This window comes from Glycine soja, chromosome 5 (genome assembly GCF_004193775.1).
Source record: "Glycine soja cultivar W05 chromosome 5, ASM419377v2, whole genome shotgun sequence".
In the NCBI taxonomy this organism is placed as follows: Eukaryota; Viridiplantae; Streptophyta; class Magnoliopsida; order Fabales; family Fabaceae; genus Glycine; species Glycine soja.
In genome coordinates, this window is record NC_041006.1 from 28,774,195 (window position 1) to 28,801,359 (window position 27,165).

Below are 27,165 nucleotides of genomic sequence, written 5' to 3' on the forward strand. Positions count from 1 at the left end.
ACCATCCACTTTTCCTATCCAAATTATTTATTCTCGCGATAACATTGTTAGCCCAACCACCTTTTTGCTTCTTGCACCCTTGAAATCAATATATACAATTATTGAGTTTTTTTTTTTTACAACTAATGAAAAACAAAAATTAACAAAAATGCCAGGTTGCCTCCTAATAAGCTAATTTATCGCCTTTAGCTAGACATTGTTTTTCATTTTATGGATCGTTAAGGTAAACAACACTTGTTAATCTTTCTAACTGGCCTCCATTGTAAATTTTTAAACATTGTTCATTGACGATCCATCTTTTCTCTGGTGTGCTTGCCATAGGGTCCACCAATTCCACAGCTTCATGGGGTCTTATTTCTTTGATCACGAACAACCCTTACCACTTTGACTTCAGCTTTCCTGCGAATAATCTGAGTTTTGAATTGAAGAGCAAGAATTGTTGTCCTTGCTGGAAGTTTTGTCTCTATAGACTTTTGTCATGATACGCCTTTATCTTTTGCTTATAAATCTTGGATGATTCATAGGCTTTCATCCTCATTTCTTCTAACTCCAGCAATTGTAGCTTCCTCTTCTCTCCAAATGCAGCTTCATCAAAGTTCAGTAGTTTGAGTGCCCAATAGGCTTTATGCTCCAATTCCACTAGTAGGTGGCATGCTTTCCCATAGACCATCTGAAATGGTGACAGGCCTATGGGAGTCTTGAATGTAGTCCTGTAGGCCTAGAGAGCGTCATCCAGCTTCAATGCCCAATCCTTTCTTGATGATGTGACAGTCTTCTCAAGGATTCACTTTAGCTCTCTATTTGAAACTTCTGCTTGACCATTTTTCTGAGGATGATAAGGTGTGGCCACCTTATGTTTGACATTGTAATGCTCCAGAACCTTCTTCAGTTGTGCATTGCAGAAGTGTGTTTCCCCATCACTGATTAGGGCTCGTGGTACTCCAAAACGGGAAAAGATGTTTTTCTTTAAGAATTTTATCACTACCCTGGCATCATTCTTGGGAGTGGCTATAGCTTCTACCCACTTAGACACGTAATCAACAACTACCAGGATATAGATATTCTCGTATGAAGATGGGAGAGGCCCCACGAAGTCGATCCCTCAGCAGTCAAAGATTTCTACCTCCATTATGTTTTGTAGATGCATCTCGTTCCTTCTGGAAATCTCCCTTGTTCTCTAGCATTTGTCACATCGAGCACGTGATCATGGGCGTCTTTGAAAATTGAGGGCCAAAAGAAACCTGCTTGAAACACCTTTGTTGATGTCCTATCTCCGTTGTGGTAACCGCAACATGGTGAACTATGGCAGTGCCAAAAGATGCTCTGTGCTTCCTCCATCGTAACACACCTTCTCAATAGATTGTCTGCTCCTAATCTGAACGGATGTGGATCATCCCATACATAGAAGTGAGTATCATGTAGAAATTTCTTCCGCTAACTCCAGTTATGCTCTTCGGGAATGATTCCTGTGGCTTTATAGTTGACCACATCAACAAACCAAGGTCATGTGATGGCTTGTAAGAGGAACTCATCTGGAAATTCTCCCCTTACCTCCGGTTCTTCTTTAGTTACTTCTTCATTCTTCAACTGGGAGAGGTGGTTAGCCACTACATTCTTGAATCCCTTCTTGTCCTTGATGACTATATCAAACTCTTGTATGAGCAGGACCCATCTAATCAGCCTTGGTTTTGAATATGCTTTGGTTAGAAGGTGCTTAATGGTGGCATGATTAGTGAAGATGACCACCTTTGACCCCACCAAGTATGGCCTGAATTTTTCTAAGGCAAAGACAATGGCTTGCATCTCTTTCTCCGTGGTGGCATAATTCATCTATGCTTCATTGAGAACTTTGCTAGTATAATAAATGGCGTGGAATTTTTTGTCTTGCCTTTGTCCTAAGATTGCGCCCACTACATAGTCATTAGCATCACACATTTATTCAAATTCTTTACTCCAGTCAGGTGCAATTATCACTAGGGTTGTCATGAGCTTGTCCTTCAGGGTCTGGAAGGCCACTGAACATTCTTCATCAAATTTGAAAATAGCAGCATCTTTGTTCAACAAATTGCTCAATGGTCTTGTGATTTTGGAGAAATTTTTTATGAATCTCCTGTAGAACCCTGCATGTCCTAGGAAGCTCCTGATGCCTTTAACATTTGATGGTGGTGGCAACTTCTCAATGACATCAATCTTGGCCCAGTCTACCTCAATCCCTTGGGCCGAAATTTTGTGGCCTAAGACTATGCCTTCTCAAACCATGAAATGACACTTTTCCCAGTTCAGAACTAGGTTTGTTTCCATGCATCTTTGTACCACCATCTCCAAGTTCTTCAAGCATCACTCAAATGAGGGCCCAAATACCGAGAAGTCGTCCATGAATACCTAGATACTTTTCTCCACCGTATCTGCAAGAATGGCCAACATGCACCTCTGAAATGTGGTAGGTCCATTAAATAACCCAAATGACATTTTTCTGTAGGCAAAGACACCAAAAGGGCATGTGAAGGCCGTCTTTTCCTGATCCTTGGGATCCACAACAATTTGATTGCACCCAGAGTATCCATCCAAGAAGCAGTAATAAGCCTGTCCCGCAATCCTCTCCAACATCTGGTCCATGAAAGGCAAAGGAAAATGGTCTTTTGCTGTGGCTTCGTCGAGCTTGCGGTAATCGATGCACATTCTCCAGCCAGTGACAATCCTTGTTGGGATTAGGTCATTATTTTCATTCTGAATGACTGTCATGCCCCCTTTCTTTGGTACCACCTGGATTGGGCTTACCCAAGCACTGTCAGAAATGGGGTAGATAGGTCCAGCCTCTAGAAGCTTAAGCACCTTTTTCCTCATTTCTTCCTTCATTGATGGGTTGAGCCTTCTCTGGGGCTGTCTGACTGGTCTATAGTCTTCTTCCATCATTATCTTGTGCATGTAGTAGGCAGGGTTGATTCCTTTAAGATATGATATGTGCCACCAAATTGCTTCCCTGTGTCTCTTGAGGACCTCTACCAACCCGTTCTCTTCCTCTGCCGTTAGCTTACTGTTGATCACCACAGGCTTGGTCTCGTTCTTTTCCAAGAACATATACTTTAGATGGTTGGGTAGGATCTTCAGCTCTACCTTGGTCTTCTCGAATGGACTCAAGCTTTTCAATTCTTCAAAACTTGTCACCCCTGCAGGAATGTTTTCCTCATGATCTAAGTCTTCCAAGAAAGCCCTTAGATCCCTTTTCCTCATCACTGGTTAGACAATCTACAACATTGATAAAAACTTTCTCCAATGAATTTTGTGTGGGAGAGCACCAACGTCTTTTTTATCGACCTCCTCCACCTTGAAGCACCTTCTATCTTCCCCTAGGTATTTAATTGCTTCGAAAAGGTTGAAGTTTACCTTTTGGTCGTCGACACTCATTTCCAGATTACCATTCCCCATATCTACCAGACAATTGATAGTCAGCATGAAGGGTTTGCCTAGGATAAGAGGAATCTCTGCATCTTCTTCTATGTCCATGATGACAAAATCCACCGAGAAAGTAAAGTGGTAGACTTTGACTAGGACATCTTCCACTACCCCGTACAGTTTCATGATTGATTGGTCAATGAGCTGGAGCGTCATCTTGGTAGGGTCTATCTTCAGATTTCCAATTCTTCTACACATTGACAGGGGCATTAAGTTGATGCTTGCCCATAAGTCAATGAGAGCCTTCCCTACTGACTCATTCCTTATGGTGTAAGGGATTGTCATGGTCCCGGGGTCTTTAAATTTCTTAGGCAGCTTCCTCTGTATCACTACATTACAGTTGCCTCCTACCATAATGCTTTCATTGTCAATATACTTCCCCTTCTTGGTGAGGATGTCCTTCATGAATTTGGTGTAGAGCGGCATCTGCTGCAAGGCATCCCCAAATGGCATGGTTATCTCTAGCCCCTTGAATATCTCCAAGAAATGTTTGAAGAAGTGCTCCTTATTCTTCTTTGATGGCACTAAAGGATATGAGGGCTCCTTTAGAGGGACTGGTGGCTCTTCTTTCCTAGCCTCTCGAGCAAGCTGGCTTTTGGTCTTAGAGGTTAAGACCTTCTTTATCTTCTTCCTCTTTCTCTCCTTCTTTGTTCGCCCTTCCTTCCTCAGACTAGTCTCCTTCAACTTTCTCTTCTTTTCCTTGCGCTCTCTTTTGGCTTCTAGTCAACACCGCCTTGCACTCCTCCTTCGGGTTCTTCTTTGTGTCGTCTCCAAAGCTTCTAGTGGGCCTCTCAGCCATTTGTTTGGCTAATTGTCACACTTGTATCTCCAGGTTCTTGATGGATGACTTTGTGCTCATGTAGTTGGACATGGATATCTGCATTAATTGAATCAGTGTCTCCTCAAGCTTACTGGTCTTCTCATAGAGATTAATCCCTTGGTTGGAATTCTGGACAGGTTGACTTCTTTGCTCCTTGTTGAACTGGTTCCTCGGATGATTCCTCTAGCTTGAGCCTTGTGTGGAATTCCTCCCTTAGTCGAATCCCGACGATCCTCCTTGGTTGTAGCCTTGGAATCCGTGGCGATTCTGAGCTCCCATTTAATTCACATCCATGGAAGAATCTTCTTGGGCTATGCATTGCCCTAGCTCGTGTGCTCCACCGTAGTTTTTGAGGGAGATTGTTGAGGGTCTCCGTCAGGGCCTTTATCTGTCAGGCCAATAGCTTGTTTTGGGCTAGTGTTGCATCTTGAGCTGTGAGTTCTAGAAGGTTTCTCTTTGTTGGCGTGTATGCTCGATCACGAAGGATGGCTTGATCACTGGCTGCCATGTTCTCAATCAGTTCCATTGCCTCCTCCGGTGTCATCATCTTGATTTTTCCTCCTACAAATACGTCAAGAAGTTGCTTTGACTGTGGTCGCAAGCCATCTATGAAGATGTTTAATTCCACCTGCTCGTTGTACCCATGTGTAGGCATCTTTCTTAGTAGTTCGTGGAAACAGTCGAGCACCTCGTTGAGTGATTCATTGGGAAATTGATGGAATGAGGATATTTTTATCTTCCCCTCAGCAGTCTTTGACTCTGGAAAGTATTTCTTTAAGACCTTTTCGACAACTTCTTCCCAGGTCCACAACCTATTGCCCTTGAATGAGTGTAGTCACCGTTTTGCTTCCACTACCAAAGAAAAAGAGAAAATATTAAGGTGTATGACATTCTAGAGAACACCGACTATCTTTACCATGTTACAAATTTCTATGTAGGTGGCGAGATGAGCGTAAGGGCCCTCATTAGGTAGACCATGGAAGAGGTTTCCTTGTATTAGTTGTATGAGAGAGTGAGGATATAAGATGTTGGCTGCTTGAACCTCCGGCCTTGCAATACTAGTGAAGAATTATGGGGTAGTTGTACTAGAGTAGTCTTGTAGTGTCACTCGTCGTGCATGCTACTCTTCCATTTGATAGTAGCTTTGTCGAGAGAGTGGAGGTGAGGGTTGACTGCTTCCTTGTATTTCCTGCTCTCTTCTTCTTCTTGGAGCATTGTTACGCTTGCAAGTGGCTTCAATTTCTGGATTTAGTGGAGCTAAATCTTTAGTTGTAGTTCTACCTCGCATACACAAAACAAGCACTACCGTGCAAATTATAGAAGAAAAGGAATGAAGAAGAAAAATAATGAATAAAATTAAAATTGTAAATAATAGAGAATGAAAGAATTAATTCTTACGAATTGAAAATGTATGGCAACCAAGTACGAATAACAAAGTCCCCGACAACGGTGCCAAAAACTTGTTGACCGTTTGGCAAGTGTACCAAAATGTCCAAGTAGTAAAGACTCGGAAGTCCGAGTGTCGATTTCCACTGGGACTTTGTTTTGTACTTGTTTTGGATAATTTCCAATTTATAAAAATAGAAGATGAGATGAGGTATAAACGATGAGTTGAAAAGAACAAAATATAAAATAATAGCTATTAATAGAAGACAAGGAAATAATAGGGAATTCAATGAGATGGGAATGTTAGGACCTAACATGCCTTATTTGTCTAAAATGTATTATTTTTTATTTTTCTCTACCAATTAGGTGAATTTTCCCTACCCACATCTATTAGAATACTTGCCCCTGATGTCTCACGATGACAATAGATAAAATGCATGAAGTCTTAATTCTAGATGTTTGCTTTGATGCATGGACATAATGCAATCACTCTATGTCTAGCAATGATTTTATTAAGATACACATTTCTTTTAGTTCTATTAGAAATTATCCTCTGTCGAGCGACTAATCCCTAAAACTGATGCATGTAAGACCTTTCTTGTATTTCTATTAAGGATTATCCTCTATCGAGCACCTGACCCCTAAAGATGATACAAGGATGAATGATACATGAAATTAAAATAAGAAAGGATAATAGGAAAGAAAACACCTATTTGCATTGATAGATATGAAGCATACAATACATCTTTTGGCTTTTTAGATCTGCCAGACCGTAACTAAGGGTTTAACCTCTCATAACAATAAGGGGCCTTACACTTGAAAAGGGGTATAGAAACTAATGACCCACTTATGCTTGAAATTCTTACTAGCAGATAAGAGTGTCTTAGAACTTGTATTTTGACTATTTTCTTGGTTCTGTATGCTTCAAGCATAAGTGGGTCATTAGTTTCAACTTTCAAGTAGTGGTACCCAAGAGTAGGACGGGTATCACCTGGTTGTGTTGTGTCCCTTATTTATGGTATTTTAATGCTATTCTTGGAGCTCTGTCTTGTGGACAAAAAAGAATAAATAAATAAATACTATGACAGTGTCTAGAACTTTTTCCTTTTTGGGTTCTTCACAGTTTTTGTTTTATACTTAATGAAGTATAATTGGTAAATTAACCAAACTTTGTATTAATTTAATTATTTTTAAGGAAAATAAATGTTGGTAGCATGTGAAACATGTATGAACTCTGAAACTTAATCTTATTTGATTATATGGGCAGGATCTCTCATAAAGTTGGTGTACTTTTCAAGACATGAAGACCAATCAGCTGATGATAAAAGGAAGAGAAGTGTGAAGGAGTGATTGGGGCTTTCTAATGGTAACAGGAGAAGTTTCCCTATTCTTGGTGGAAGGCTTTACTTTGTGAAGTCTGAAACGAGAAAGATTAATGAGTGTTTTGGATTTCATTCATTCTAAGCAGCTTCACTGTGGTGGAATACAGTCTTGCTTAGTTTACTACTTTTATAAGTCTTTTTTCCAGATTTGTTTGTAAGAATAGAACTAGTCAATATCATTTTATAATCTTCTTGGTCCTATGTTAATTCAACTACATTCAACAATGCATTGGTCTACATTCAACAATACTTTATAAAGAGGGAGAGGCACCAAGCAATTTCACAATTCCAAAATCAAGTTCCCATTGGTCTACAAGAAAGTTAGACCAGCTACCAGAAAGCTGAACACCGCGTACAAGGCCAAAAAGCCCAACTTGTGTATGTAATGTGGTTGATGAATGAGTAACAAATACTTTGTTCTATCAGGCATTTTCTGTAGAAACGTTCTCGTTGGTTTTTTACTGCCAGATTTTGTTTGAGTTTTTTTTAGACAATTGTCATTGGGCTTATTTTATGAATATATAATCATCAAACAACATTATTAAACAGTAAAAAAAAATTGACCCTGTAACATCCTATTTTTTTAAACTAATTTAAAAATTATTGTTATTTATAAATAAATAAAGTTTTAGAAAAATGATGAGGTTTTATAAATAAATAAATAAATAAAAAGATATAACTATTAATTAAAATAATGGTTTGAGAGAAAATGAAAAGGATATTTTATTTATTTCTTTGATAGAGAATAAAATAGAGTTTGTTTTTATAAAATAAAAAAATATAGAGTAAATAATAGGATGAGTACCCTATCTTAGGTCAGTTTTCATACTGACGATACCTCTTTCTTTCAATTTTGTTTTTTCCTCTTTTCCTCTCAAAATCCTTTCTTTTTCTCGTATATATACCACCAAACCTGTCTAAGAAAAACGATGATCTAGGACTCATTTACCGTTGGATTGTCGTGAAATTTGAGCACTAGGTTTGCCACTCAATTTTTAACATTCTCACCGTTGGGAATTTTGAAATCATATCGGAGCTGAGATAAGTACACTTCGCACTGTAGCTTTTTCCTTTCCCGCAGAAACTCAAAATTATCTTGGTTAAACTATGATCTCGGATTTGTTAACCGTTTGATTGTCATGAAATTTTGATACGTTGTTCACGATTCAATTCCACATACCCTCACCGTTGGAATTTGTGAGCTAATATTCATGGAGGGAGAAAATGGAATCGCACGAAGACAGTACAAATAGAGGCTTCAATCCCTTCTCCTTCTCTCTAACGTTTGAGAACCCTATCAAAGCAACCAGAGGAAAAACTTGAGGAATCTCAAGAAATTTCTAGAGATGCCGCTATCGTTGCCAAAAGATACGTGAACCTGCTTAGAGGTAAGGGATGAGTTTATCGCAATTGGGGTTAGAATGAACATGTGTAGAGATTCTTAGAAGGTCAAATTGAGATTTATTTTGGGATGCATATTGAATTATAATTTTTTCCTTTATGATTATTGAAATTCTGATACTGGGGACAGATGTCGTACAGGATGTCACGACATCACGCTTCAGAACATGCAGATTGTGTTTGACTGTATGAACAGATTAAGCAAGTAAATAACACAAGAGAATTGTTAACCCAGTTCGGTGCAACCTCACCTACATCTGGGGGCTACCAAGCCAGGGAGGAAATCCACTAAAATAGTGTTAGTTCAAGGTCTAACAGCCACTGTTTACAACCTTCTCACCTAACCACTACCCGTGCGATCTCTACCTAAGAGCCACTCTTAGATATGAGAAACCCCGCTCACTCCCTCTCACTCACTCTCCCGAGTTTACAATTAAATCAAAGACAACCCAGAGATCAACTCTGAACAAAAGAGATCAACTCCACACACTAGAGATCAACTCTACACAAAAGGGATCAACCCTACACACTAGAGATCAACTCTACACACAAGAGATCAACTCTACACACTAGAGATCAACTCTACACACTCAGGTCCAACACTTGATGTTAGAGTAACATCAAGGTGGCTCACAAAACACTCAAGTCCCAAAACTCACAAAATAACTTTTCAATCCCGGACTTGGTTCAGAACTCGTGCAGCCTCCATGATTATATAGCAATGTGCGTTTCTGGGCTGCAACTTCTTGATGCTGGATGAGATCTATCTTCTTCCTGAAAATCTGCACTTAAAGATCTAAAAGATAACGTTTGATCTTTTAGTTTGAATCTTTAATCTTTAATCTTTAATCCCTGAACGAACTCTTCTAGTTTGTAATTCGAACTTTAATGATCTTTTAATTCGTTCCTAAAGATAGATCATCTAATCTTTTGCTAACTGCACAATAATCTGTTAAAGATATAACAGATTTATGTGTCTAGTATTTTCGGGCAAGATGTCAGGACATCGTATCCGACATCGTGGATCCTGCAGCTTCAATGCTTCATTTGACATTTTATCTTGACTTATGCATTGTGCAGCAACTCCAGTATTTTCGGGCAGGATGTTAGGACATTGTATCCGACATCGTGGATCCTGCAACTTCAATTCTTCATTTGACATTTTATCTTGCCTTGTGCATTGTGCAGCCCGATCTTATTCCTTGACATAACGTTGGACATCATGTGCAGCAACTCCAGCTTTCCTTCATTGTCTAAGTGCTTATGTTTTAACAAAATCTTAGCCAATCTTTTAAAACTCCGTAGAGCTAAGCACTAACAATCTCCCCCTTTGGCAAATTTTGTCTAAAACATACTTAGACACTTCCTGAGCAGGTACGAGCAGTTATGCAAGTGGGATCAGCAACTTTCATTATCAGAGTAATCAAGCACAGCGGAAATTCTTCAAGTTGCAAATCTACAAGTCTTCTCCAGGATGTCAAGACATCTCACGTGACATCAGCTTTCTGCTCCTGCTCCCCCTGTCTCCATGCTTACTGCAGCATCTTCTAACAGCTACTAGTCTTTTCCAGGATGTCAAGACATCTCATGTGACATCCGTCATCATCAGCAGCAGCAATCTCCCCCTCAAATTCATATACATACAACTCCCCCTCAAGATCATGAATCATGCATACATCGTATCCTACTGCCATACATCATACATAGTATCCTACTACTCAAAATCATGCATAATAGCAAGCATAATACTATTACTCCCCCTTTTTAGACAGAATTTGACAAAAGTAGAATGCATGAACTTAAGGTGCAAATATTACAGACCAATAGTAATCAATTATTCAAAGGAACATGCCCCTATAGCTAGTAAAAAGCAAAAACATAAAGGTCTGATGATCATGGGGTGGCTTCAGAATCATCATCATCGGATTCTGTATCCTCTGCTGCATCTTCGTCATCGGCTTCTTCTTCTTCTTCCTCAGCTTCTTCTTCTTCTTGCTCAGCTGCTTCTTCTTCCTCGGCTGCTTCACCATCATCAATGCCACTTTCTGAGAGCCTTTTGATCAGCCGTTCTAGCTCCATCTTCTTCTCTGTGGTGGCTTTGATGGTTGCTTCCAGCACCTTGCATGTGTCCTTGAGTTCAGCAATCAAGGCATCCTTGGACACAGCACCTGAAGCAGCTTTCCCTGATGTCGAGACAATGTCTGGGACATGTGTCCCCTCAAACAGTTTGTAGTGCAGGGATAGAGGCGATTCTCTCCAGTTTGCAGCTCCAATCCTGTGTAGAATTGCATACTTCACACTTAGCTTCCCTGCTGAAAGCTTCCCTTTCTTTGGCCAATGCTGGACTCGTTTGGCAGTGATTTCCTTGGCAATCTGATGCTCAGAAACATCAATATCCACCACTCCTTCAGTAGGTCTGCCCAGGTACTTGTTAATCACAGCAGGGGAGAATCTGACACACTTTCCTCTGACAAACACCTTTTGATACTCATCACTCTTTCTGTTAGTTATGTCAGAGGGAATGTTGACAATAAATTCCCTGACTAGGCTTTCATAACAGTCTCCCAACTTGGTGACTGTTTTCAGTAGTCCAGCAGCCTTGATGAGTTCCATGGTCTCCTTGCAATCCAAGGCATTTCTTCCCAGTTCTCTTTCTAAAGCAATCCTGCGTTGATATACAAATTTCCACCTTTCAACATTGCCAATGGAGTGGAATGAGATGTTGTCCAATGGTGCATCAGGGACATTTTCAGGCACCTTCTTCCCAGATTTCTTGGCCCTCTTTGATGTCGAGACATCTAGTTCGACATCATCATCAGAATCAGATGAGGAAATTTCTTTCCTCTTCTTGGAAGGGATTGCAACTTTGCTCCGTCTGGATGTGGTAGGAGTGATCGGAGTGCTCTTCTTCTGGGCCATAGTTTTGATTCGTCCAGACCTCTTAATGGGGGTCTTCCCTTTTCTGCTTTGTAACCTTTCTGCAATGCCAGGTGCCAACCTGTTGGCAATGGGTTCTTCATCAGATTCTACTTCTTCCAGGTCAATGAGGTCACCTGGAGCAGGTTCTGGTGCCCGTGGTGTAGGAGTCTCCTCTGCGGCTTGATCATCTTCCTCTGTTGATCTCTCTTTGCTGGGGGAAGAGAGTACTTCAGCATTTGGGCCGGAAGATGTTGGAACATCTTTATTGACATCAGGCACAGCAACATCTGGGGTGGAAGATGTTGGAACATCTTTCTCAGCATCAGGAACAGAGGCGTCTTTCAAAATGCTACTCACAATGCTGCGGATTTTCTTGTCCATCTCCGTGTCTACTTCCCTAGGACTTGTTGCAAGGCTAGGGTTTTCAGCAATCTTCACTCCCTGTTGTCTTCTGGGAACCAGTTTCTCAGGGACAGAAGCTTGACCAGGAATTATTTGTATGGGTTGGATGTTGAATTCGGGTTGTTCCTGGTGCGGAGATGATGGTACAGAGGGTGAACCAGGAGCTGAAGTTTCTTTTGGTGAGGTAGCCATGGAAAAGCAGAGCGTTTGGAATGATTTCGTAAATTTCTGAGAGCTGTTGGGGAATGCAGAAAACGAGATTAACACGAAAATATAAGTTTGAATGAGGAATGTAGAGGGACGTGTGAAGCAACGGTCGAATTTGCTTTGGTTCAGTAGTGAACGTGCTATTAATGTTAAGTGATTCGTTTGGGCACGTTCAGATATCAGTAGTTGCTACAATTCCTCTAGCAGACAAATGCCCAGCTTGCCCCTCAGTTTTTCAAACTGTTTTGCATCCAATGCCTTTGTGAAAATATCTGCTATTTGTTCCTCAGTGTCAACATGCTCCAGTGTGATAACTTTATCATCAACAAGCTCTCTGATATAGTGATGTCTAATGTCAATGTGCTTGGTTCTGCTGTGTTGCACAGGATTTTTAGAAATATTAATAGCACTCAAGTTGTCACAGTATAATGTCATGACATCTTGTTCAACATTGTACTCCTTGAGCATCTGCTTCATCCAAACTAGTTGTGAACAGCTGCTTCCTGCTGCAATATACTCTGCTTCTGCAGTAGATAGGGACACACAGTTCTGCTTCTTGCTGAACCATGAAATAAGATTGGTTCCCAAATAGAAACATCCACCAAAAGTGCTTTTTCTGTCATCTGCACTTCCAGCCCAATCAGCATCACAATACCCAACCAGCATTGAATCTGAACAATGACAGTACATAATCCCATAGTCATTGGTGCCATTTACATATTTCAGAATTCTCTTTACTTGAGTCAAGTGACTTATCTTAGGATTGGCTTGATATCTTGCACAAACACCTACTGCATAGGTGATGTCGGGTCTGCTAGCTGTTAAATATAGTAAGCTCCCAATCATGCTTCTGTACAGACTTTGATCAACACTGGTGCCAGCTTCATCTTTTGACAGCTTCAAGTGAGTAGGTGCAGGTGTTCTTTTATGGCTGGCATTCTCCATCCCAAACTTCTTGACAATGTTCTTTGCATACTTGCTTTGTGAGAGGAATATGGAGTCTTCCATCTGCTTTACTTGGAGTCCCAGAAAATAAGTCAGCTCTCCAACAAGACTCATCTCAAATTCAGATTGCATCTGTTGAACAAAATGTCGAAGCATCTCATTCGACATCCCTCCAAACACAATGTCATCAACATATATCTGTGCAATCATCAAGTTTTCAGCATCTTGTTTGACAAAGAGAGTCTTGTCAATTCCTCCCTTCCTATACCCTTGCTGAGTAAGGAACTCTGTTAGCCTTTCATACCAAGCTCTTGGAGCTTGCTTTAATCCATAGAGAGCCTTCTTGAGCCTGTATACATGATCTGGATGAGTTGGGTCTACAAATCCCTTTGGCTGCTCCACATAGACTTCTTCATTCAGGTATCCATTCAGAAATGCGCTCTTCACATCCATCTGGTACAGCTTGAATTTGAGGATGCAAGCTACACCAAGTAATAATCTGATGGACTCAAGTCTAGCAACTGGGGCAAAAGTTTCATCAAAGTCTACACCTTCAATCTGAGTGTAGCCTTGAGCAACCAGTCTGGCCTTGTTTCTGGTTATGACACCTTCTTCATTGGTTTTGTTCTTGAAGATCCACTTGGTGCCGATCACATTAGTTCCCTCGGGTCTAGGAACTAGCTCCCAAACTTCATTCCTTTTGAATTGCTCCAATTCTTCTTGCATAGCATTGATCCAGAACTCATCAGTCAGTGCCTCTTTCACATTCTTGGGCTCAATTTTGGAGACAAAACATGAGTTGGAGACAATCTCAATCTCCCTTGATCTTGTAGTGACTCCTCTGTTTGGATCTCCTATAATCAGCTCCTTGGGGTGCATCTTCTGGATTCTAATGGAGGGTCTCTTGTCAGGTTGGTTGATGTTTGATTCATCTGTAGCAGAATCAGAGTTTTCTGCATTTTCTACACTTTTAGCTGTATCTGCTACATTGTCTCCCGATGTTCTGACATCTTCTTCGACATCCTTCTTTCTTGCTGGAGTTAGATCATCAACAACCACATTGATGGATTCCATCACAGTTCTGGTTCTGGAATTAAATACTCTATATGCTCTGCTGTTTGTAGAGTATCCCAGGAATATTCCTGCATCACTCTTGGGATCCATCTTTCTCCTTTGCTCTCTATCTGCCAAAATGTAACATGGACTTCCAAAGATGTGGAAGTGCTTGACAGTTGGCTTCCTCCCTTTCCAGATTTCATACAGTGTGGTTGGAGTCCCTCTTCTCAGTGTGACTCTGTTGTGGATGTAGCATGCTGTGTTCATGGCTTTAGCCCAGAGATTATAGGGGAGTTCTTTGGCATGAAGCATGACCCTAGCAGCCTCTTGCAAAGTCCTGTTTTTCCTTTCAACTATGCCATTCTGTTGTGGTGTAATGGCTGCAGAGAACTCATGAGTGATGCCTTCAGATGTGCAGAATTCAGTGAACCTGCTGTTTTCAAACTCTCTGCCATGGTCACTCCTGATTCTCTTGATGACACAGTCCTTTTCTCTTTGAAGTCTTAGACTCAACTCTTTGAATACTTCAAAGGTTTCTGATTTCTCTCTGATAAAGTTGACCCAGGTAAATCTGGAGAAATCATCCACAACAACATAGGCATACCTCTTTCCTCCAAGGCTTTCAACCTGCATAGGCCCCATCAAATCCATGTGAAGTAGTTCCAGCACCCTGGACGTGGTCTGATGTTGAAGCTTCTGGTGGGACATCTTGACTTGCTTTCCAATCTGACATTCACCACAGATTCTGCCTTCTTCTATTTTCAGATTGGGAATGCCTCTAACAGTACCTTTGTCAATGATTTTCTTCATGCCTCTTAAGTGCAGATGTCCAAATCTTTGATGCCATATTCTGACTTCATCTTCTTTGGAGGATAGACATGTGGAGGAGTAGCTGGTTTCTTGAGGTGTCCATAGGTAACAGTTGTCCTTTGATCTGCTGCCCTTCATTAGAACTTCACTCTTCTCATTTGTCACCAAGCATTCTGACTTTGTGAAGTTTACATTGAATCCTTCATCACACAACTGACTGATGCTGATCAGGTTTGCAGTCAGTCCCTTCACTAGCAGTACTTTGTTCAGACTAGGAAGTCCATCATGAACTAGCTTTCCCATTCCAATGATCTTTCCTTTAGAGCCATCTCCAAATGTCACATAGCTGGTGGAGCAGGGCTCAATGTTCACCAGGAATTCTTTAACTCCTGTCATGTGTCTGGAACAGCCGCTATCTAGGTACCAATCTTCCTTAGCTGATGCTCTAAGTGAAGTATGAACAACAAGACTGACAATCTTGTGTTTTGGAACCCACATCATCTTCTTTCTGCTGCTGCCGCTTTGAGTTCCATGATGTGGATGGCCATGTAGATGATAGCAAAAGGGCTTTATGTGACCATACTTGCCACAGTAGTGACACCTCCACTTCTTTCTTTTACTCTTTTTCTGCTGCGTTCCATGATGTCGAGACCGATGTTGTGACATCGTGGCTCCAGTGCTGTTTTTGGCAGGAACAAATTCTGTCATGATTGTTCTGCCGGCAGACTTATGATTAAATCCAATTCCTCTCTGGTTTCCAACATTCTTCCCAAGCTGTAGCACCTCATCAAGCATATCTGAGCCTTTATTCAGCATCTTTACTGATTTTGTCATGTTTTCCAGCTTAGAGTTCAGAAAACCAACTTCTCCTTTAAGCTCAGAGATCTCCTCTTCATGTGCCTCCTTCTCAGCCTCCAGATCTGCAATGACCTTCTTCAGTTGTGCTTCTTGCTGAAGGATCTTCTCACTTTTGATGCATAGTTTTCTATAGGATATAGCAAGCTCATCAAAAGTGATTTCACTATCTGTATCACTTGAATCTTCAGCAGATTCAAATCTCCCAGTGAGTGCATTTACATCTCTGTCAGAATCACTTTCTTGTTCACTCTCTGTATCATCAAATCGACATACAGAAAGTCCTTTCCTCTGCTTCTTGAGATGAGTGGGACATTCAGCTATGATGTGTCCATAGCCTTCACACCCATGGCATTGAATTCCTTTGCTGTGACTGGGCTTTTCATCTGACCTTTTCTGGTATTTGCTACCTTTCCTGATGTCGAAAGGGATGTTCTGGACATGTGGTTTCTGCCTCCTGTCCATTCTGTTCATCACTTTGTTGAACTGTTTTCCAAGGAGCACAACTGCATTAGTCAGACCTTCATCAGTATTCAGGTCACACTCATCTTCTTCTCCTTCATCATTGGACACGAACGCCAAGTTCTTGCTCTTCTTTTCAGCCCTATCCGAGAGTCCTAGCTCAAAGGTTTGAAGGGAACCAATGAGTTCATCCACTCTCATGTTGCAAATGTCTTGGGCCTCCTCTATTGCAGTGACTTTCATGTCAAATCTCTTAGGCAAGGATCTGAGGATCTTTCTCACCAGCTTTTCATCTGTCATTCTTTCTCCCAAGGCAGTGCAAGCATTGGCAATTTCAAGAATGTTCATGTGGAAGTCATGAATACACTCTTCCTCCTTCATCTTCAGATTTTCGAATTTTGTAGCCAATAGTTGCAATCTGGACATCTTCACTTTGGAGGTTCCTTCATGAGTGGTTTTCAGGATCTCCCATGCATCTTTGGCCACTGTGCATGTGTTGATCAGTCTGAAGATATTCTTGTCAACTCCATTGAATAGAGCATTCAAAGCTTTGGAGTTTCCAAGTGCCAATTCGTCTTCTTCTTTAGTCCAGTCTTCTTCTGGCTTCAATTCATCAGTGGGCTTTCCTTCTGTGTCCAGCATCTTGGGATGTTCCCAGCCTTTGATGACAGCTTTCCAGGTTCTGCTATCCAGTGATTTGAGGAAGGCCACCATCCTTGCTTTCCAGTATTCATAGTTGGTTCCATCTAGGATTGGTGGTTTGTTCACTGGTCCTCCTTCTTTCTCCATGTTCATCAGAATTTATCTCCCTAGATCTCACTCAGTGATTTCGAGTGCCCGCTCTGATACCAATTGAAATTCTGATACTGGGGACAGATGTCGTACAGGATGTCACGACATCACGCTTCAGAACATGCAGATTGTGTTTGACTGTATGAACAGATTAAGCAAGTAAATAACACAAGAGAATTGTTAACCCAGTTCGGTGCAACCTCACCTACATCTGGGGGCTACCAAGCCAGGGAGGAAATCCACTAAAATAGTGTTAGTTCAAGGTCTAACAGCCACTGTTTACAACCTTCTCACCTAACCACTACCCGTGCGATCTCTACCTAAGAGCCACTCTTAGATATGAGAAACCCCGCTCACTCCCTCTCACTCACTCTCCCGAGTTTACAATTAAATCAAAGACAACCCAGAGATCAACTCTGAACAAAAGAGATCAACTCCACACACTAGAGATCAACTCTACACAAAAGGGATCAACCCTACACACTAGAGATCAACTCTACACACAAGAGATCAACTCTACACACTAGAGATCAACTCTACACACTCAGGTCCAACACTTGATGTTAGAGTAACATCAAGGTGGCTCACAAAACACTCAAGTCCCAAAACTCACAAAATAACTTTTCAATCCCGGACTTGGTTCAGAACTCGTGCAGCCTCCATGATTATATAGCAATGTGCGTTTCTGGGCTGCAACTTCTTGATGCTGGATGAGATCTATCTTCTTCCTGAAAATCTGCACTTAAAGATCTAAAAGATAACGTTTGATCTTTTAGTTTGAATCTTTAATCTTTAATCTTTAATCCCTGAACGAACTCTTCTAGTTTGTAATTCGAACTTTAATGATCTTTTAATTCGTTCCTAAAGATAGATCATCTAATCTTTTGCTAACTGCACAATAATCTGTTAAAGATATAACAGATTTATGTGTCCAGTATTTTCGGGCAAGATGTCAGGACATCGTATCCGACATCGTGGATCCTGCAGCTTCAATGCTTCATTTGACATTTTATCTTGACTTATGCATTGTGCAGCAACTCCAGTATTTTCGGGCAGGATGTCAGGACATTGTATCCGACATCGTGGATCCTGCAACTTCAATTCTTCATTTGACATTTTATCTTGCCTTGTGCATTGTGCAGCCCGATCTTATTCCTTGACATAACGTTGGACATCATGTGCAGCAACTCCAGCTTTCCTTCATTGTCTAAGTGCTTATGTTTTAACAAAATCTTAGCCAATCTTTTAAAACTCCGTAGAGCTAAGCACTAACAATTATAAATACAATATTGATGTCCTGATGTGAATTGATTGATAAAATTGAGTGTTATTGATATTTTTATTTTTTTTTATACTTATGATTTAGATTAATTGATTTTGATATAATTGTCTAACATTATTTGAGGGGTTATATTCCCCATGTTGTGATAAACCTTTTGTATGAATTGTTAGATTGAGATTATGAAATGGTGATTCAAATTGTGAGTATGTGATAAATCGAATATGTGATGAATGGTGAAATATAAGTGTATTGAGTTATGAGCTATGAACTATGCAATCACACCATTTTAAGACCCTTTAAGGGCGATAATGGGATCCACTGTGAGAATCTGACAAGTTAAAATGATTTTGAAAACAATTGAGTAATTGTGTGTATTGCATGGTTCATAGGTAAAGTGTATATGATTTATGAAGTGTAATAATGTGTTAAATTGAGATTATACCATTGTGATTGAGATCGAGTGTATGTGATGAACTGAGTATGCACGTGATTGAGATGTTGTGTGCATTGAGTTATGAACTATGAATTGTACAATCACACGACTATAAGACCCTTTTAAGGGCGACGAGTTCATGCTAAGTCCCTTTAAGGGCGACGAGTTAATGCTAAGTCCCTTTAAGGGCGATGAGTTGATGCTAAGTCCCTTTAAGGGCGATGAGTTAATGTTAAGTCCATTTAAGGGTGATGAGTTAATGCTAAGACCATTTAAGGGCGACGAGATAAACTATTTTGAGAATAATTGAGGAGTCATATGTTTTGTACAGTTTATAGATAGATTCTGTGTGCTAAAATGTTTTCTGAGTTGGACCTGAATCAAGAGGGAGAGACCCTGACGGACTCTTCGAAGTGTAGGCCTTGGGGATCACCCAGTTTGAGTGCTCCTTTAAGCCTATGTTGATCCCATATGGTTGGAGCATTCTCACAAAACACTGTAACCCTAACTGGTCTCCCTATGATCTTACCTAGTGAGAGTGACCTGACTTGCTAGTGTGTGGTTTGTCTTGTCATGTACTCCTAGGCGTCTGCCGAGGTTTTTCACTGACATGATACCACATTACATATAGGATTGAGTCTTAGTGTATATGTTGCATAACGCTTGTGTATTGATCGATATTGATTGACTTGGTGATATTGTGTGTTGATCCTTGAGTAAGTGAATGTTGTGAAAATGAATGAGACATGTTGTGTTATGATGTGATGTTGGGTGATAAAGTGGTGAAATGATGTAAGCTATGTTTAAGTAAGTTTTATTTTGTTTTTATGATATTTATACCTACATGTTGTCTCGTTACTCTTCATTAGTTAGGAATGTGATAACTCACTCCTAGTGTGTCATTTGTGTTTGGATCCTGTGATGATCTCGAACCTTATGTTCATGGGAGCCTATGAAGAACCTCATGGTAGAGGACACGGGAACACAATGCTCTAATAGGATGTGACATTAGGGTATAAGTTCTATATTAATTGTATGAAGTTTTTGATGGTCTTGTTTTGAGCCAAAGTGAATTTATTATTTATTTGGACAAGTTTTATTATGATGCTAGAAAGATGAATGTGAGCCTTTTACCCTTTTGAAAGGCTTGTATTTAAAAAATATTTTAAATACTTTTAATTAATATTTGAATTGTTATTTCTTTTATTATTAGTACATATATGTATGGGGTAGAGGGTGTCACAGACCCGACTGAGATTGGTGTCTTTGAGATTATACTAGACTATATCAATCTATATTATACTTGTATTTTGAAAGAATGTGACTTTCCTTTTTTTTACATACCTTTTTTTGGGTTGCTTGTTGGATGTTCTGTTATCTACTAACCATATTCTGGTACCTTTCCCATTTATGCAGGTTCACATTCGCAACTTGGAATCCACTCAAGAGAATATAGTTGCTTTGCTATTGGGCCTTGAATATCTTACAAACATTAATTTATTATGAGGATGATATTGAGGTTTTCTAGGTATGTTGATATTGCATTTATTTTCTTCCTCATGAACTTTTTCTTCTGTTATGAATGCTCAACTTAAGACAATAAAGAGAATAAATAATTTTTTTTATGATATTTTCATGTTTTGGCTCTATTTTTCTATCTTGGATCTCTAGCTAATATAATGTGGTGCTGCGGAGTTGTGGTTCGGTATTTGATTTTGTTCCCTATTAGGTTAACTTATTCCTTTTCTATACATACTTACATGTTATGCATGATGCAATAACACTTTTGAAATCATTCAATCATAGAAAAAAAGTTATTAGGATATTATTTGAACTTTAGTTTTAACTAAACTAAATTTCCTTTTCCTCATGTTTGTAATAATCATTAAAAAAAATAGAACCAATTTGATTTAGAAACTGATCCCATGTTTGGAACACGTTAAAAATGAATTGAATTCATTTTATCTTGATAATTTTTCTCTTTTACCCTTAATAATGTCATGCTCAAGGTAGTAGCCAACACTTAATTTTCTCTGCTCTTCAAGAACTAAGTTTGTAAATGAACTTGTTTTTAATGTTATGATGCTTTGTTTTGGGTAAAAACAATTCAGGCAGAGTCAAACACGGATAAGGTGTTTGCTCAAGTGACTTTACTTCCCGAGTCAAATGTAAGTTAATTAATCTAATCTCTTGTGAGTTTCTGTGAGCCCATGTAATTGAGCAACAACGTTGTTATGATGTGTTTTAGATCTATAGAGAGTTTGTTGTGTTGTATATTACTTGTTCTATAGTTTTTGTATTTTTTTTAATTATTTTAGGTTGTGGTTTCTTGATCAAAAAAGAAATTAAAGAAAAAAAATTGTATGCCTTCACCTGAGAACTTTTACATTTAGTTGAATTTGTAATCTAGTAACACTTATATAATTTTCATTTACTTTAACTTCTTGTTATATGGTCCAACATGTTTTTGAGAGTTAAAATGTTGGTTCAATATGTTTGAGAATATGGAATTTAGTCTTTCTACTACTTTCCATTATGGTGTAGTCAGTGCAACATGGAACTCTTGCTTGCTAGAAAAACATAAGGGTATCTATTTGTATGGTTGAACTGATCCTTGGAATGGATTGGACTTTTTTGAATGGCATGGGTCTAATGTGGTTCTCTTTCACTACTAAAATAAAAGCTTTTTACGACGTGCTTTCAAATTCGGTCGCAACATGACTGTCATAGTATTAGGGGCGGTGACATTTTTGTAAATATCTTATATATTCAACCATGTTTTTCTTTAGGACCGTTTTCATATGCTAACGAAAAAATTGACTAAGACGGTGTATATTAAATATGTCGTTGAAATCACTAATGTAGAAGCAAAGACTTTGATGTTTTGATGATGCCAAAGGACCATGTGCTTTTCAAGTTTAATTCAAGAGGATCATGCGCTTCTCAAGTTTAATTCAAGACAAGAATCCAAGAAATTCAAGATATATGATCAAGATAATCTCTAAAGACTTAGGAAGGGAATTCCAAGTTGAAACAGCAAGAGGTTTGGCAAAAGAATATGAGTTAAAATATTTTTACAAAAGATTTACTCCATGGTAATTGATTACCAGAGGATGTAATAGATTACTAGTGGCCAAAAATGATTTGAAACTATTTATAACAACTATTAAAAATTTGAATTCAAATTTTACAATGTGTAATCGATTACACTTAGATGGTAATTGATTACCAGCAGTTATTGAATGTTTTAATTCGAATTTTAAAGCTTGTAATTGATTACACAAGTCTTGTTAATCGATTACCAGAGGAGATTTTCAGAAAATAATTTCCAAGAGTTACATCTGTTCAAATGGTTTTTGAATGGCCATCAAGGGTCTATTTATATGTGACTTGGAACATGAATTTGCTTAGAGTTTTTCAGAACAAAAAGTCTTATTCTCTCAAAAGCAAAAATTGTTTTATCCTCTTAAAAATTCCTTGGCCAATACACTTGCAATTCAATAAGGAATTATTTGAGTGCTTCATTGTTCAATCTATCTCTTTCAAGAGAGATTTCTTCTTCGCTTCTTCTTACTTCTGAATAGGGATTAAGAGACCGAGGGTCTCTTGTTGTAAATCAATCTGAACACAAAGGGAGGGTTGTCCTTGTGTGGTTCAGAACTTGTAAAGGATTTTTACAAGCTAGTGGAACTCTCAAGCGGGTTGCTTGGGGACTCGACGAAGGCACAAGGGTGTGGTCGAACCAGTATAAAATTGAGTTTGCACTTTCTCTTCCCTTAAACTCTTTTATTTCTTATTGTTTATTGCTTCTATTCAGTAAGTTTAATTTGAATAATTATTTAGGAATTCATTTTAAAAGGAATCTTGGGATTTGGGTTAAAATCAAAATAGAATTTTTAATTAGGGAATAGTTTGTGATATCTTAATTCAATCCCCCTTCTTAAGATATCTGAGGCCACTTGTTTAACAAATGGTATCAGAGCTCCATTCTTGTATAAAGTTTAGAAGCTTCAAGAATAATGGCCTCATCTAACTATTTATTTCCTGAAGGGAATTCAATAAATCGGCCTCCTATTTTCAGTGGAGTGGGTTACCATTACTGGAAAACCCGTATGCAAATTTTTATAGAGGCAGTAGATTTAAATGTCTGGGATGCAATAGAAGTAGGGCCCTATATTCCCACTATGGTGGCAGGAAAAGCCTATGGAAGAATGGAGTGAAGAAGAAAAGAGATTAGTGCAATACAACTTAAAAGCCAAAAATATAATTACATCTGCCTTAGGAATGGATGAGTACTTTAGATGTGAAAAGGTCTAGGATAAATACATTAACTCATGAGTATGAATTATTTAGAATGAATTCAAATGAAAGTATACAAGATATGCAAAAAAGGTTTACACATATAATAAATCATCTTGCATCTTTAGGGAAAAATTTTCCAAATGAAGATCTCATAAATAAAGTATTGAGATGTTTAAGCAGAGAATGACAACCTAAGGTAACAACTATTACTGAGTCACGAGATTTATCTAACATGTCTCTTGCTACACTATTTGGAAAGTTACAGGAACATGAAATGAAATTGTTGAGATTAAATCAACACGAAGAAAATGATAAGAAAAAGAAGGGAATTGCTCTTAAAGCTTTATCTTTAATCCAAGAAGAAAGTGATAAGGAAGGCTTAATTGATTTGGATGAAGATGATGATCTTAGCCTTTTTGTAAAAAGGTTCAACAAGTTCCTAAGAATTAGAGGAAATCAAAGGAGACCAAATTTTAAACCTAAAAGAAGGACAGAAGATTCATCCTTTGCTCCAAAATGCTATGAATGCAATCAACCTGGACATCTGAGGGTTGATTGCCCGATCATCAAGAAAAGAATGGAAAAATTTGAAAAGAAAAATTTTAGTGAAAAGAAGGTGAAGAAGGCCTACATCACATGGGATTACAATGATATGGAATCATTTGAGGATTCAGAAAATGAAGAGATAAACCTGTGTCTAATGGCTAAAAGTTATGAAAGTGATGAAGAGGTAACATCTTCAAATAACAACTTATCCATTTCTTTTGATGAATTACAAGATGCATTTGCTGATTTGCATAGAGAATCAATCAAACTTGCAAAGTTAGTTTCATCTTCTAAGAAAACAATTTCAGCTTTAGAAAAAGAAATTTCAAAATTAAATAAAGAATTAGATCATCTTAAAATTAAAGTTTCAATTTCTAAATCAAATGATTAAGTTTATGTTTCTACTATTCCTGATGAAAAAGTAATATCTAATTCATGTAACTGTTGTAGCAAGTATGAAAAAGAAATTAAAGATTTGAAAAACTCACTTACTAAATTTTCTATTGGTAAAAATAACCTAGATGTTATATTAGGAAAACAAAGATGTGTCTTTGATAAGGCAGGAATAGGATATAAACCTGAAAAACAACAAAAATTTTACAAAAATTTCTTTGCTTCCACATAAAAATATAATTATCCTTTAATCACTTGTTTTTACTGTGGAAGAAAAGGGCATGACACATCTACATGTTATTTTAAGAAAAATTGAAACAATATTAAAATGATATGGGTCCCAAAAGGATCTTCAGTTAACACTAACACACAAGGATCCAATAAAGTTTGGGTACCTAAGTGTCGCAACCTACCCTTCGGCGGGAGGGCGACGCGAGACTCGCGGGATGCGTGTTCCACGAAAGGAATACGCGCGGAGTCGCCACCAACGTTTATTTGGGGAAAATGTCGGAAAAACCGGAAAAGACACGATCTACGAACTTTTAAGTGAAAGGTTCGGGAGTTGTATTTACGCACGGGGAAGGTATTAGCACCCCACACGTCCGTCCCAAGGGACGGCAGCCTTTAATCGAATGTGCAAACATGACCTTGATTTTTTATGTTCCCTTTTTATGTCTTTATATCCTTTATACCCTTTTTATATTTTTTCTCTTTTTGGGGTCGACAAGGGTGTTTCCCTTTGCTCCTACGTATTCCTCAATTGCGATGAGGAAATCAGACCTACGTAGTTCTTTTTTTATCAAGTGATTCTTTTTTACTTTAAAAGGTGATCATTTTAAGGCGTTGGACCTTGAAAATGATCCATTTTACTTAGTGAGAAATTGAAATGACAAACTTCAGAAACCTATTTTTGTGGACGAGCTTGACTAGGCGAGTTGATTTTAGCCTTAGTTTCACTTTAGTTATTAGTCAATTCGGTTAAGAATGAGAAATCCCAAAGAGAAAACGTCCGGTTGATTTTCTGCTTTATTTTACTAAAAGGTATATTTTTGTTATTATATTATTATTTTATCTCTTTTTGATTTCCAACGTGGTTACGGCACGACCGAACGGTCGGAATTTATTTTAACCAAAGTTTACGGATCATACAATTCAAACGTTCGGTGGAAATTTATTTTATTTTTAAGTTAAGCGAGAAATGACTTAAGTAAAATGGCTTAAGCACGTCAAAAAGGGGTATAAAAAGTAAATGAAATGAGAATAAAAATACACGAAACACAATGTGGACCACCATGGGTACATAGAATGAATCGAAAAGCTTGGTTCGAGATACTTACCCGTTGAAGATCGAAGAACGATGAAGAACGAATGAAGAACGTCGAAGAACGGTTGAAACTTTTGCGAAATTCTTCACGGAAAACGTTACGGAAACGTTTCGGAAGCGCCTCGGCTTAGATTTTCTTCACGGAAACAATTTTTCCAAGAAAATTCGAAAGAGAGAGAAGTGCCTAAGGGGTTGAACCCTTTTCTTCTTCACTTCCTCCCCTATTTATAGCAAAATAGGGGAGATGGTTGCCGCCCAGCTCGCCCAGGCGAGCAGGGTTGCTTCCTCCAAAAGCAACAGCCTTCTGGAGGAATATTCTGGAGGGCCCAAGTGGGCCTGGTTGCTATTTGCACCCCCCATTTTTACTAAGTACACCCCCTGCCTTTTTTTTGTGATTCTTTTTTCGTAAAGTTACGGAAACTTATGAATTTCGTAACGATACTTGTTTTCTTTTCATAATGTTACGGAACCTTGTGGATTACATAATCATCCCCTTTTTGACTTACGGAATGTTACGGAACCTCACTAATTATGCAACGATGCTTCCATTTGATTTCCGGTATGTCACGGAACCTTTGCGGATTGTGCATCAATATTTTCTTTTGTTTTTCGGCATGTCCCGGAATTTCACAAATTGCCTAATGATGGGTGCCAAGCACCTTACAAGGACCAAAGAAAAGTCGCATGTCATCAAGCAAAGGTCCCCGGACGAAATTAGGGTATGACAGTTGCCCCTCTTTACTTGTCTTTTATTGGAAATAAAAGGAAAGCAAAGATAAGACACTAATTTCGTTCCTCTCGGTTGACGAGAGTCGCAGGTGACCATAAAATTTCCGCATGCAAATGACTTGTTGTTCCCGGGGGAACAAAAGGTGTAGAAGACTATGTCAGTCTCTGCATGCTATCAAGCGTTCTGTCTTACAGATAGCAAAAGAATGTTTATACTGATAACCACTCGGGTATTTCCGCCCGTCAGCATGACTCAAAAGTCAGTATGACAGATCTTGTAAGTGCGGAAGATGATGTAAATCTCCGCGTGTCAACGGGCTTGTCGGCCGCGATTGACGAAGGGTGCAGAATGACCACATTGGCCTTTGCTTGCCATCGGGCCCGCTGCCTCTGGATGACAAAAGGGTGCGGATAACCGTAAGGTGTCTCCGCGTGTCATCGCCCGCCGCCTCTGGATGACAAAAGGGTGCAGAATGACCAAATTTTGTCTCTGCGTGCCATCGGACACAACTGTGTCTGAATGGAAAAGGGGTGCGGAATGACCAAATTTTGTCTCCGCATGTCATCGGGCCCGCCGCCTCTGGATGACAAAAGGGTGCAGAATGACCAAATTTTGTCTCTGCGTGCCATCGGACACGACTGTGTCTGAATGGCAAAGGGGTGCGGAATGACCAAATTTTGTCTCCGCGTGTCATCGGGCCCGCCGCCTCTGGATGACAAAGGGTGCAGAATGACCAAATTTTGTCTCTGCGCGCCATCGGACACAACTGTGTCTGAATGGCAAAGGGGTGCGGAATGACCAAATTTTGTCTCCGCGTGTCATCGGACTCGCCGCCTCTGGATGACAAAGGGTGCCGAATGACCAAATTTTGTCTCTGCGCGCCATCGGACACGGCTGTGTCTGAATGGCAAAGGGTGCGGAATGACCAAATTTTGTCTCCGCGTGTCATCGGGTCCGCCGCCTCTGGATGACAAAAGGGTGTAGAATGACCAATTTTTGTCTCTGCGCGCCATCGGACACGGCTGTGTCTGAATGGCAAAAGGGTGCGGAATGACCAAATTTTGTCTCCGCGTGTCATCGAGCCCGCCGCCTCTAGATGACAAAAGGGTGCAGAATGACCAATTTTTGTCTCTGCGCGCCATCGGACACGGTTGTGTCTGAATGGCAAAGGGGTGCGGAATGACCAAATTTTGTCTCCGCATGTCACATGACCTCAGGGTCAATATGACAGATCTTGTGGGGCGGCCGACAAAAGCAATGCTCTT

At 39.4% G+C, this 27,165-nt stretch overlaps 1 protein-coding gene across 1 annotated transcript; it reads right to left on the reverse strand.

Annotated features, from left to right (window-relative positions):
• Window positions 1–3,246: 3,246 nt before the first annotated feature.
• LOC114411257 lies at window positions 3,247–3,906 on the reverse strand. The gene has a single exon (XM_028374994.1). The coding sequence runs from the start codon at window positions 3,904–3,906 to the stop codon at window positions 3,247–3,249; it is 660 nt and encodes a 219-aa protein (XP_028230795.1).
• Between the last annotated feature and the right edge of the window lie 23,259 nt (window positions 3,907–27,165).